Source organism: Phascolarctos cinereus, unplaced genomic scaffold (genome assembly GCF_003287225.1).
Source record: "Phascolarctos cinereus isolate Bilbo 61053 unplaced genomic scaffold, phaCin_HiC Scaffold_2;HRSCAF=192, whole genome shotgun sequence".
NCBI lineage: Eukaryota > Metazoa > Chordata > Mammalia > Diprotodontia > Phascolarctidae > Phascolarctos > Phascolarctos cinereus.
In genome coordinates, this window is record NW_027555625.1 from 144,779,277 (window position 1) to 144,793,370 (window position 14,094).

The following is a 14,094-nucleotide window of genomic DNA, read 5'->3' on the forward strand; positions in this document are numbered from 1 at the left end:
TGATTAGAGAAATGCAAATTAAAACATCTCTGAGATGCTACCTCATACCTATCAGATTGGCTAATATGACAGAAAAAGAAAATAACAAATGTTGGAGGGGATGTGGGAAAACTGGGACACTAATGCACTATTGGTGAAGTTGTGGACTAATCCAACCATTCTGGAGAGCAATTTGGAACTATGCCTAAAAGGCTGTAAAACTGTGTATAACCTTTCCTTGATCCAGCAATACTACTGCTTAGGTCTATATCCCAAAGAGTTTTTTTTTTTAAAAAAAAGGACCTATTTGTACAAAAATAGTTATAGCAGCTCTTTTTGTGGTGGCTAAGAAATCTGGGGGATGTCTATCAATTGGGAAATGGCTCAGCAAGTTGGGGCACTTGATTGTGATGGAATATTATTGTGCTATAAGAAATAACAAGCAGCCTGATTTCAGAAAAACCTGGAAGGACTTCACATGAACTGATGCAAAGTGAAGTGAGCAGAACCAGGACATTGAACACAGTAACAGCAATATTGTATGATGAAGAATTGTGAATAGCTTAACTATTCTAAGCAATACAATGATTCAAGACAGTTCCAAAGGACTCATGATGAAACATGCTCTCTGCCTCCAGAGGAGTAACTGATACTGTCTGAATACAGACTGAAGCATACTATTTTTTTTTCTTTTTTCCTTCTTGCTCTAGTCTTCTTGTACAAAATGACTAATATGGAAATGTTTTACATTATTGCACATGTATAACTTATATTAGATTGCTTTCTGTCTTAAGGAGGGGAATGGGGAGGAGGGAGGGAGAGACAGAATTTGGAACTCAAAACTTTTTAAAAAATGTTAATTGTTTTACCATGTAATTGGGGAGGGAATTAATTTTTTTTTTGAAGGAGTGGGTCAGAGAGGTAGGAGGAGACCTGAGAGAGAGTGTGGTCAAGAAAACCTGGAAAGAACAGTGTCAAGGAGGAGAGGGTGATCAATAATGTCAAAGGCATTGGGAGAGGTTAAGGAGAATGAGGATTGAGAAAGGGCCATTTATGGTGTTTAGCAATTAAGAAATTATTGGTAACTTTGGAGGGATCAGTTTGGTGAAAGGATAAGATCAGACACTGAATTGTAAGGGTGTAAGAAGAGAGTGAGAGGACAGTGGAAGTGCTTATTGTAGATGGCCTTTTCAGATTTAGCCATAAAGGTCAGAAGAGATATAGAACTATAGTTACTAGGGATGGAGGGATCAAGTGAAGATTTTGAGGAGAAAGAAATATGGGTGTATTTGTCGGCAGTAAGTAATGAGCCATTAGATAAGAAGAGGTTGAAAATACATGACAGAGTGGGAATGACAGAGTGGCAGCCTCATGGAGGAGAGGGGATGGAGTGAGATGGCTTGGTAAGGAATACATCCACCTCATCATGTGGGACAAGGTTAAAGGAAGAGATATTGGCAGAAGTCATCTGAGTGATAGGAGATGAGGAAGAGAAGAGGGAGCTTACCACACTTCTCAGTAGAGTGAAGGGAAGAGGGTTGTGGAGCCATCGCAAGTTTGAGGAGGGATGAAAAGGTTTGGAAAAGCCACTGTGGAGTGAGAAAGAGTGAATTAATGAGGGTATTGTAGTAGGATTGCCTAGCCTCATAGTGAATGTCAGAATCCAGATCCAAAAAAAATCTTTACAAGTTCAAACAATAAAATAAAATTTAAGAAGAATTATTTTTTATTCACTTTTATTTTGACCTTAATAAACATCAAATAAATGGGCATTTCCATAAACATGTTGTCATTTTTCAGTCTTGTTCAACTCTCCATGACCCCATATGGGGTTTTCTTAGTAAAGATAGTGGAATGATTTGCCATTTCTTTCTCCAGCTCATTTTACAGATGAGGAACCAAGGCAAAGTTTAGTGACTTGCCCAGGATCACACAGCTAATAAGTGTCTGAGGCCATATTTGAAATCAATGAAGATGAGTCTTCCTGAGTTGTGTCACTTAGCTGCCCACTATACATAGTAAATCAGAAAAAAAGGATTGTAGATGGAACTGCACATCTCTGTTATGTATAGCTTACTTTTCTTCTAAAGTATGTTATTCAGAGTGTACTTTTCAAAGCTGTCCTGCATATCTGTTCTTCTTTAAATCCCATCTGTATAGTCTTTATGAGTCTCATCTATTCACAAGTCAGGGACATCCTTGTTAAAGGTACTATAAAGAACAGGGAGACTTTCACAAACTGTATTCTATAGTGGACCACATTGTTACTATTTCAAAGAACCTCAGTTAAAATTCTACCTCTGGTGCCTACTACCTGTGTGACCTTAGGCAAATAATTTAATTGTGCTGGGCCTCAATTTACTCATCTTTAAAACAAGAGAATTGGACTAGATAATATGTAGGCCCATTGCAGCTCTCAATGTATGATCATATGATCTCTATAGAATGGTGGGTGATGAAGTAGAAATGGTCCTAAAGAAAACAAGGACAGTAAGAGCAACTGATCTTGTTACTTTCCAGGTATGCTTGAAAGAGGTCTCTTTTGAAGGCAATACAGTTTTAAGAGTTTGAGGGATTGGTTCTCTGGATATGCAAAAGAGGAGACCAAATGCTTATGAAAAAATTATTTATAATTTCTTATTTATAATTATATATATGTATATATAATTATTTATAATAATAGTATTTGTATAGTACTTAATATGTGCCAGACACTGTGCCAGGTGCTTCACAAATATTATCTCAATTGATCCTCATAACAATCCTGAGGAGTAGGTGTTATTATTAGCCCCATTTTCTAGATGAGGAAACTGAGGCAGATAGAGGTTAAGTGACTTGCCCAAAGTCATCTAGCTAATAAGTGTCAGGAGCTAGATTTGAACACAAATCTTTCTGACTCCAGGCCCAGCGCTCTACCCACTGCACCATCTAGCTGTCCTTACCTCCTTTATTATTACCAAAAATGCTGATCAAGTAAATATTACTAGTTACTGACCCATAAGCCTACTTTCCAATCTCTATGAAGTCTTTATGAGAATAATTTGCATACATATTGAAAGCATTCTTAGTAAAGGCATGAGAAGGGAACAGAGAAGCTTTCGCCAGTTATATTTTATACCACAACACATTTCCCTCAGTCTTATACTTAACAGACATGGTGTAGAGTAGAAAGCAAAGTGATAATTTTTTTATACTTGGTTCTGCTCAAACTATACATGGAGCATTGTATTTAGTTCTCCTGCATTTTAGAAATGGCTTTGAGAAACTACATCACTGAAAAGTCAAAGGTATATTTGGCACAGAAGGTGCCAAAGATTTGGGTGGGGCATCATAACTGTCTTTCTAATATTCTAGGGACTTGTCATGTGAAAGAGGGATTTATTACACTTGTTCAGTTAATCCCTAGGGAGCAGACCTGGGAACACTGGAGAGAAGCCCCAGGAACACAGAATTAGGCTGGTAGAAGAAGCACCAGGGGGAATTTTAGTCCTTGATAAGGGAGTTAATTGATTCTAAAAGTGAATTCTTGGGCTCAGCATTAGTTATCCTTTTATCATTTTTCATAAAAATCATGAGGAAAAATTTCTTAATAGTTTAGAGCTTTCTCAAAGTAGAATAGATTGCCTTGGTAGAGAGTACAAACTTTATTATTGAACTCTTCAGACAGAAGCTGAATGACTGTTTGTCAGGATGTTGTGGAAGGAATGCCTGTTCTCTGAGGTCCCTTCTGATTGTAGGAGTCTCCTCCGCAGTGTTTGGCTAGTAGGCTGTTTTTCTTGTATAGTCTTGACCCAATTAATACGGAATCAGAAAAGTGTGTTTGTTTCTTTACCCCAGTAGTGGGGAAGTATTTATACTAATCCATCCACACTTCTACTCCATGCCTTTTGTTATCATTGGCATATACTTGTAAATCTGCTAACTCCTTCAGAAAATCCTTCCTCATAGCTAATATAAATCCTTCACATTGTAATAAGTAAACTCAAGGAAAGTGACTTTCCCAAACTGTAAAATGAAATTATGGCAGAAATAGTACTAGAAACTTTGCTTTCCAGACTTTCTCCTAATTCATCGCTGATGGTGACAGTAGAAGGAATACATGCATACAGAGCATGAAAATCTTTAGGGATTGGCTTTTAAGTTGCTACGTAAAAAGATAACCACATTTTTTATTATTTAAAGGGGAATTTTTTTCTTGTAGTACCCTGAATGGAGAATTCTGAGAATATGTTGGGAAAATTGGAAGAGAGGGTACTTTACTAGCAGACAGTTGTTGGCCCCATAGAAGCAGCAGTGGTGAGATATCCCCAAACCTATCTTCCTAGGAGGCAAGGGAGGGTTATTGTGCAGGATGGAGGCAAAGAGTTGTGGAATAGAGAATAAATTAGAGGAGTTAAGGACAGAAAGATTAAAAGCAGTAGAGGCTGATAAACTTATGCTTAACGCAGAATGCTGCCAGCCCTAGGGGCTTACATAGTTTTACCCTTGTATATTTTGGGATTCCAGGAACAGCTATAAGGAATATAGGCATTAGCTGAGCTAATGCCTCAACAGTAATCCTTTCCACAACTTCCTTGACAAATTTCCATTTCGAAAGCTGGGTGGCACAATGGATAGAATACTAAGACTCGGACTCAGGAAGAACTGAGTTCAAATCCTACCTTAGTTACTACCTGTGTGACCTAGACAAGTCATCTGACCTCTCTGTGCCTCAGTTTCCTGATCTGGAAAATGGGGATTAATAATAGTACCTACCTCACAGTTGTGAGAACCAACTTAGATAGCATGTGTAAAGTACTTTGCAAACTTTAAACCACTTATATAAATGTTAGCTATTGTTATAATGAGGAGGAGGAAGAAAAGATAGAGAATAGAAACAGTGCAGAGCATATGAGCAGTAGAAAGTGCCTAATAAAGTCATGTAAAGGTTGGCACAGTGTATCAGTACATTTTCTTCCAGAAATAATGTTGTCCAGCAGCCAGGATGTGCCACTCTGCTCCTACCTGTAGTCACACATACAAGTTGGCCTCACTGGATACATTTAATAGTATATCTGAAAAGCTGCAGGTACATATATATTTATCAAATCATTTTCAATATGCTTTTTTTAACAGTATTTTATATTTTCCAATCACAATATGAAGACAATTTTTAACATTCACTTTTTTTTTTTTTGCTTTTTGGTGAGGCAGTTGGGATTAAATGACTTGCCCAGGGTCACACAGCTAGTAAGTGTCAAGTGTTTGGTCTGAGTCCAGATCTGAACTCAGGTTTTCCTGAGTTCAGGACGGATGCTATATCCACGGCGCCACCTAGCTGCTCCCCCCCCACAACATTCACTTTTAATAAAATTTTGTGTTCCAAATTTTCTCCCTCTCCCCGCTCCCTAAGATGGTAAGCAATTTGATATAGGTTATATATGTGCAGTCATGTAAAACCTATTTCCATATTGGTCACGTTGTGAAAGAAGAAATAGTTTGCAAAAGAAAAAACCATAAATCAAAGAAAGTGAAAATATTATACTTCAATCTGCATTCAGCTCCATATTTCTCTGAATGTAGATAGTATTTTCTATTATGAGTCTTTGATATTGTCTTGGATCATTGTCTTGCTGAGAAGAGCTAAGTCAATCATAGCTGATCACCTCACAATGTTGCTGTTACTGTGTACAGTGTTCTGAGTTTGCTCACTTCACTCAGCATCACTCCATACAAGTCTTTCCGTGTTTTTTTCTTTCATCCATCTGGTCAGCATTTCTTATATCACAATAGTATTCCATTACATTCATATACCATGACTTGTTCAGCCATTCCTCAGTTGATGGACATCCCTTCAATTTCCAATTCTTTGCCACTACAAAAAGAGCTGCAAAGTAGATGTTCTTAACCTTTTTTGTGTCATAAACCCCCTTTTCAGTCTGGTGGAACCTAGAGACTCCCTCTCAGAATAATATTTCTGAATGCGTGAAAGAAAATGCAGAGGATTGCCAAGGATATCAGTTATATTACATTTGTCAAAGTATATATGTATTTATTTTCAAAGTATTTTTAAAAACAGGTTTAGAGGAACTAGGTCAATTTTCTCTCAAAAGGCAAAAACAAAAACAAAAAAAACCAGGTAAATTACAGATAACCACTCATTGTGCCAGTTTTCTAAATGAGCACAGCAGCATCTCACTTATGTGGAGATAATTTATCCAACAACTTCAGCTGTGAATCACACATGCAAGGACCAAGTAACCAAATAAATGCCACGCCGTCCATGCACAAAAGCCATACTCAGAGCCTTGTTGCTCCTGTTTTACACACAATCCCCAAAAGCATTGTTATTTGATTTTTCAACCTACCCCATTAAAATGAGCAGATAATGAGAAGTGGGGAAGACTGTTAGAGGAAGCACAGTGACTACAGCCCTGCATGACTCCACAGCCCCTGAATGCATTGCTGTATTGTAGAGCTGTCTAGTAATTGGTATTTATAACGATGACCCTTGCAATCATCAAGAAAGCTTAGAGAGAGCATAATTTAAATCTAGTTGAAAAACCACATAGCATAGTGGGTAAAGTACTGTTCTTGGAGGCAGGACATCAGAGTTTTAAAACTTCCAACTGATACATGCCAGCTATGTGACTGTAGACAAGTCAGTTAACCTCCAAGTGCCCCCAAGCAACTCTCCAAGACTCTGAGTGTCATAAAAGTTGTCAACCTCCCATCTGTTGAAAGAGTTGGGAATTCCTTCTGCAAATAAAATCACAGTGTCAGATCTTTTATTATACAAGGCAGGTTATTCTCTAATAAATATTAGGAAGATTTCCACTCAGAATCATTAAATAAGTAAAAAAGTTTGAGTGCTTAACAGTGTAAGCATCAGTTACTGAAAATACGCGTGGATGGACTATTTCATTTCTTTTGTGATACCAAGCAAGTGACACATGATACATGTTACTTGATTTTTAGATATTAGGTTTTCTTAAAGCCAGACCACTTGTATACATCTCTATCAATGTTTAATAACTAGCAGAATAGAGCTATAATTTTCATGCTTTGCTTTCTAAATGTCAGTAGCCATCACACAGTTTATATTTAACTACTGTTTTAGCAGTATGACCACGTTAGTAAGGAAATTAAGATTGTCACACCTAACAAAGCTATTAAAAGACACTTAAGTGATGAATTATTCATGTGAATAAACACTTTCAGATGAAAACACTGCATATCAGAAATAATAGGTGTAGCATGCCCCCTCAAATGAGGTTTGTTTATTTAATGAAGTTAATCATATAAAATCTTGTTTCATTACCTCAGTGGATCTGATCACACTGGTGTTTTAAAGAATTGATCCCATGTATTTAAATATATATGTGGACTATGGAGTCAAGATATATATGATCTAGACTTAGCCTTCACTAGTTTATCACAGTCCTCTCTGTCAAATGTTTTAAGAGGCAGCTATCAGATTTTTTTTCTCAGTGTGGTAAAACTTGAAGAGTCTATGTGTTCCATTGGTATCTTTGCAATGTTAGGCAAACTCAAAGGTGGACCACTGTGTGGGAGTCTTCAAAGAGGACAGGGACAACAGTCTCATAGGAGGAGAGGCAGTAAAGAGAGGGCCAGCTCTTGAGTTAGAGAACCTGAGCACAAATCCTGGTTCTGCTACTTAATGCCTTTGTGATGTTGGTCAAGTCACTAATCTCCCACAACTTGTAAATGAAGAACAGAGTAGCTGTACTCTGAGGACCTTTCCAGCTCTGGAACTCATGGATAGGTTGTGATTTGAATCATTGGTGGGAATATCCATACCCAGAATATCATAGAGCCATTGAAATGTTAAGGAGAACAGAAAACCCCCCAAATGGTTAAAGAATTCTCCAGCAGATACCATTTACACCAACTCAATTAATTCATTCATTTCTCCCAAGCAATTTTCTCCAAATAGATATATTCTCACTGTTTTGCTCAAACCCAATATAAGCATGCAAATGAAAAAGCAGGAAGCTCTTAACCTTTATCTATCTAGAAGAGCGATACGCTTGCTCACATTATTTATGTGATTGCTCAGACTATTTCATATCAATCATTCACCAGTTACAATGTCAGAAACCACAAAAAAATGTCAGAGGGAATTATACTACTATTTGGTTTCTGGCTACAGAGTCCTTTTTGTCCTACATCCGTAATTCCACTCTATATTTTCAAATCTCAGGCCTTAATTTTTCTCAGAACTGAAATCCTGTTGCTATCAATCTCTTATGCCTGCTATGCTCCTTTCTTCCCTGTCTCCTTAGTCTTTAAGTTTGCCTCTCACCAATACTTGTCTTTCTTTTTTTAAAACCTTCCCTTCCCTGTCCCTTCTGGGCATTAATTAAGTTCTGTCTTATACTTCTGAACATATATTTCACACTTTTAATTTCTTGGTGCTAGAACACAATGATTTCCAGAATGCTAAAGTCTTTTTTATGTAACCTGTACATGGTACTCAAATCTTTTTCCCAATATTAACTAGTTAGACTTTGTGTTATCTCACTGTAACACTGTAACATATAACCCACACTTATATGGCACTTTTCTGTTTCTGAAGCCTTTTCCTTATAAAAACCAGACTTCTAGTTTGGAAATGCCTTCCAGTGATAGATTGGCTATTCATCTTTAACTTAGAAGAGTTGCCTGGGGCATAGTCAGTATTGAAGAAGGACTTGAACAAGGTCTTCCTGACTTCAAAGCCAGCTCTCTATCCACAGCATTCTGTCTTTTAGTATGGGTATTACTGTCCCTATTTTACAAATGAGAAAACTGAGGCATGCTGGATATTAAGAGACTTAAATCCCCAGCATGTAAGATTGAGTTAGGTTTACACACAGATTTTCTGATTCTAAATCCATAGTTATTCTACTATATTACTCTCTCCAAAAAATTATCCTCATTTTATAAAAGATGAAAATTTAGGCTAGTAAGAATAAGTATTGATCCAGTAGGAACTTGTGAGTCAATAATGTAGATAGAAATAGAACCCAGGACTTTTTACTCTGAAGATTCTGTCTGATAGATTCTGTTCTTTATTTTGTTACTTTCAATGGCATTCTATTGATTCCATAGTTTAGTTCAAAACTCTGTGGCCATTGTTTGATCTTTTATTTACTATTACTGCAAAATTCTTGTGGTTGTCACTAAACAGTTTCTTTTCACCATTTTAGATGAATAGACTTACCAGTAATTACAAAATGTTTTAAACTTTATTGAGAAAGTGCAGTTAGAAGGAAATCACTGAGTATTTCTAATGTACTTAAGTCAGTTTAATCTTTTGTATTTGTTTTTCAGTCCAAGGCTGTCTAATCTTCCTGGCTGGGCTTTAAAGGATGGAAATACTTTCTTGGACAAGGTAACATTGACTAAAAGAGTATTGTTAATCTACAGAAAGCCACCTAAGCGGAATGGATCTGCACTTATGTAGCAGCGAGGCAGCTGTGCTGACTCTTGACCCTTACTCTGTCTTGACATGAAATGCACTAAGATCAGTGCTAAAGGTTTCACATCTTGGTGGGTCTTGTAAAAATATAAGCAGCATAAGTGAGGGAAAAGAGCCAGGGACTTGGAGGAGCTGACTTGGGTTTGAATCACTCTGCTGTTTACAATCTGTGTGGTGTTAGGCCATTCAATTCACCTCTCTCATTCTTGACTTCCTCATATGTAAAATGAGAGAGTTGGGATAAAGATCAAAGGGCAGATAATGAAGCGTCCTCCTTCCTTACAGCAGAGAGTGGGGTGCAGAAATATCACATGCAGCCATTGTATCCGAGGTGCTTGTACTTATGTTTTCCTTGTCACATAGGATCAATCTAGAGAGGAAGAAATGACTGCCAAAGTAAAGTAAAAAATTATCAATAAATGTATTTTTTAAGCTAGCCAAAAATAGTTCTGTTCTAGTCAATTCTGTTCATGAGGAGAATTGACTAGATTGCTAGGGGCCCTTCTACCTCTAAATTCTATGATCCTAAGTCTCTTAAAATCTCTGCACATCAGTTTCTTCAGTAAAATGGAAGTGATAATAAACATGTTGCCTGCCTTCTAGAGTGATTGTGATGTGAAAGCCCTATGTAAACTTTGAAGTGCTTTATAAAATTGATCTTCTGCTGCCATATTCTGTCACCCCACATTCAGAGCTAGAGGGCCCAGGCCATACGTTAAGTACCCATAGCTCCAACACACAGTAGGCACTTAATAAATGCTTGTAAACTGCTGCCTCATTTTACAGATGAAGAGATGAAGACAGAAAGAGCTGAAATGACTTGACTCTTGTTCACAGAAGTAGCAGGTAGTGAAGCCAGAATTCAAATCCATTTCTTCTGACTCCGCATTGAATACACTTTTCAGTGCACAGTACAGAACTACCTTACAAGAGATGTTAGGAAGAAAATACTTTGAAAATTTTAAAGCAGTGGATATTGTGTGTGTGTGTTACTTTTTAAAAGGCTTATGCTGTGGTCAGTACAACTTTAGATACTTTTATTTAAATGTCAGACTTCTTTATCAAAATGTTATGCTGTAAGCTTTATCTAGAAATAGAGGCGGTTTTTTGCTCTATACAATGAACAATGGAAGTAAAACTTTTGTGTTAAGAAACAAAATGATAATTTTAAAGATAATACTAGTGAAAGAATTCAGTCTAGCTCTCTTCTGCAGCTCCAATGACTTTGTAAGACTTAATAAAGTAGAAATGTGTTTTGAAAGATATGACTTAAATACTAGCAGAGTTATTTTAAAAACTCCTTCAGAATACTAAATCAAAAGTAGCATTAGCTTCAACATAGGAAACAGATGACAGTGACAATGAAAACATCTTAAAATAGTGGGTTGGTTTTTTTTATATAGTGTGTCTATATAATGAGTTGACCAGTTTTCAATAATGGGTCTAGCTGTATTCCTGGAAGCATAGCAGAGTAGGTCTTTTAGACTACAGAATTGAGAGTAGCATAGAATGAAGAATAAGAAAAAATATAAATGAAGAGAATTCTAGAATTCTGAATCTTGAGTCCTCTTCTAGTTTTATCACTACCTTGTTGTTGGACCATAGATGAATTTTTGAACTGAATTTTAAAAATTTATTTATACCATTCATTAGAAAAATTGAGTTCCAAATTCTCTCCCTCCAGCCATTAGGAAGGCACGCAATATGATATCAGTTATACATGTGAAATCATACAGAACATTTCCATATTAGCTTTGTTGCCCCCCCCCAAAAAAGCAAGAAAAATAAAGTGAAAAAAAATATTTTAATTAGCACTCAGAGTTCATCAGCTCGCGCGCACTCTCTCTCTCTCTCTCTCTCTCTCTCTCTCTTCCTCTTTCTCTCTCTTTCTTTCTGTGGAAGTATATCATTTTTCGTCATGAATCCTTCAGAATTGTCTTGGATTATTGTATTGATCAGAGTAGCGAAGTCTTTCACAATTAATTGCTTTTACAATATTGCTGTAACTGTTACAGATCTCCTGGTTCTGCCCACTTCACTTGGCATCATTTCAAATAGATCTTCCCAGGTTTTTCTGAAACTATCCCCTTCATCATTTCTTTTTTTTTCTTTTTTTAAAATTTTATTAATTTATTTTGATTTCTCAACAATCACTTCCATATGCTTTTGAGTTGAAAATTTTTCTCCCCCTTCCTCCCCCCCACCCTCCCCAAGACGGCTCACAATCTGATATAGGTTTTACATTTACATACCCATTAAACATATTTTCACATTAATGAAGTTGTAAGTAAAAATTAAAACCATTAGGAGGAACCATCAGAAAGATGAAACAAAACTCAAGAGAAGCTAAAAGTAAGTGATAGCGATTGAACTTCCATAGTTCTTTTTTTGGATGTGGACAGCATTTTCCATCCCGAGGCCTCTGGAGATGTCTTAGATCCTCGTAATGCTGAGAAGGGTTCAGTTTAACAATCTTAATCATTGCATAACGTGGCTGTTATTGTGTACCAAGTCCTCTTGGTTCTGCTCACTTCACTCAGCATCAGACCATATAAGTCTTCCCAGGTTTTTCTGAAGTCAACCTGTTCATCATTTCTTATAGCTCAATAGTATTCCATTACATTCATATACCACAACTTGCTCAGCCATTCCCCAATTGATGGGCATCCTCTCAATTTCCAGTTCTTTGCCACCACAAAAAAAGCTGCTATGAATATTTTTGTACATGTGGGTCCTTTTCCCATTTGTTTGATCTCTTTCGGATGCAGACCAAGTAGTGATATTACTAGATCAAAGAGTACACACAATTGAATAGCCCTTTGGGCATGGATTCAAATTTTTGGATTGGATTTTTTTTTAACTATAAAATTTTTGTTATTGGTGAATCTCCAGAAATAAACCCTTCAGACAGTTCAGTATTACATTTATTTTACAAATAAGGGATCCAAAGTTCAAGAAAAAGTAAAAGAATTTAAGGAAAAATTTTATAACAAGTAGAACCATCCAAAAGTAAAATGGCTGGCTTTAGAGTACTGAGTTCCCCTTAGATTGATGTCTTAATCATTTATTGGAGATGTTAATAGAAAAGATTCTTTGGTCATGTTTGGATTCTACTCAATGGCCTCTGAGATCCCTCTAGCTTTGAGATTCTCCAGTTCTGTGAAATGATTTACTCAAGGATATTTAAAAAATCAGCAGAAGAAAAATTAGTTTTCTCCAGTGCCATGCTAAGGTGGAGTTTATCCTAGTCACCCTTTATCCCAGAGGTTTTTTCTCTTAATCTCGAATAAGAATAAGGAGCTTGAATATTTTTTTGGTAGGTGTTTGGAATTAAATCACTTGTCCAGGGTCATATAGCTGGTTAAGTGTCTGAGGCCAGATTTGAACTCGGATACTCCTGACTCCAGGACCCCCAGTGCTCTATCCATTGTGCCACCTCACTGACCCTTGAATATCCTTAAAATACTGTAATTTATCAGAATGTGATTATAGGATCATAGTGTTAAAGTTGGAAAGGACCTTAGAGGTCATGAAATCCAATCCCTTCATTTTACAGTGAGTAAACTGAAGCCCAAAGAGTTAAGTGCTTTGTCCATGGTCTTATTATTTTGTGTGTCTGTCTGTGTATGTATGTATGTGAACAGAAATGTGTGTGTGTGTGTGTGTGTGTATGCGCATTGTTAAATCAAGAAATGATTTTTTTTTTTACATTATGCTCTATGTTGTTTAGTCGTTATGTCTGACTCTTCCTGACCCAGTGGACCATAGCACACTAATGCTGTCTGTGAGGTTTTCTTGGCAACAGTATTGGAGTGGTTTGCCATTTCCTTCTTCAGTGCATTTAGGCAGAGGTTAAGTGACTTGCCCAGGGTCACACAGCTAGTCACTGTCTAAGGCCAGATTTGAACTCACATCTTCTCAACTCCAGGCTCACTGGTCTATTCACTGAGCCACCCAGCGGCCTGTCCTCTAACTATACCCTCTGCTAAAGCACAAAATGAATAATGTTCAAAAACCATATCACAGTAAAAACTGGTATGACATTTAGAGATTCAATAGACCTGATTTCAATGTAGCTGTCATAAACTAGATAGAAAGGGTTCTTTTCCTACTGGGGTTTCAGAAGGTTCCTAGCACCAGTACATGGTAAGGAGAATGACTTATATGGTATATCTGCCCATTATGTCTTTCGAAGGTAATGTTAAATAATGCACATTAATGTTTTCAATGGCAAATACAGTTACGAGGGCAAAAAAGGCTAAAGGTCAAGGGATAGTGCTTTATCATGGAAAGTGGACATGCCTTAATGTAGCATTATTTGGAATGAAATTACAAAACTAATTTAAGATCAGACAAGGCACTGAAACATCCATGATCTGACTTTAATCATTCCTAATATCATTTTGAGGGAGTTCTTGAAGAGACTTCTGCCATTAAGCATAATTGCTCGTTTGTTATTAGTTGTGAGATACACTGTAATTGGTTTCAACATCTTGTTGGCTTAGCTGAGGATTGGCTACTTGCACATGGAGAGGGAAATAACTTTGGCTTTATAAGGTAGTAGGAGATTTTTTATTTTTGTTTTTTTTCATTTCTTTGGTTTTTTTGTTTTTAATTAAAGTCTTGCTAGGAGACTTAGAATAATGAATTAC

At 36.8% G+C, this 14,094-nt stretch overlaps 1 protein-coding gene across 1 annotated transcript in view; it reads left to right on the forward strand.

Moving 5' to 3' along the window:
- INTS9 (integrator complex subunit 9) overlaps nucleotides 1-14,094 on the forward strand; it is a 131,163-nt gene that overhangs the window by 36,279 nt on the left and 80,790 nt on the right. Inside the window, exon 3 of the mRNA XM_020988805.2 lies at nucleotides 9,295-9,355. Within this exon, the coding sequence (XP_020844464.1) occupies nucleotides 9,295-9,355 (61 nt within the window). The remainder of the gene's footprint in view (nucleotides 1-9,294; nucleotides 9,356-14,094) is intronic.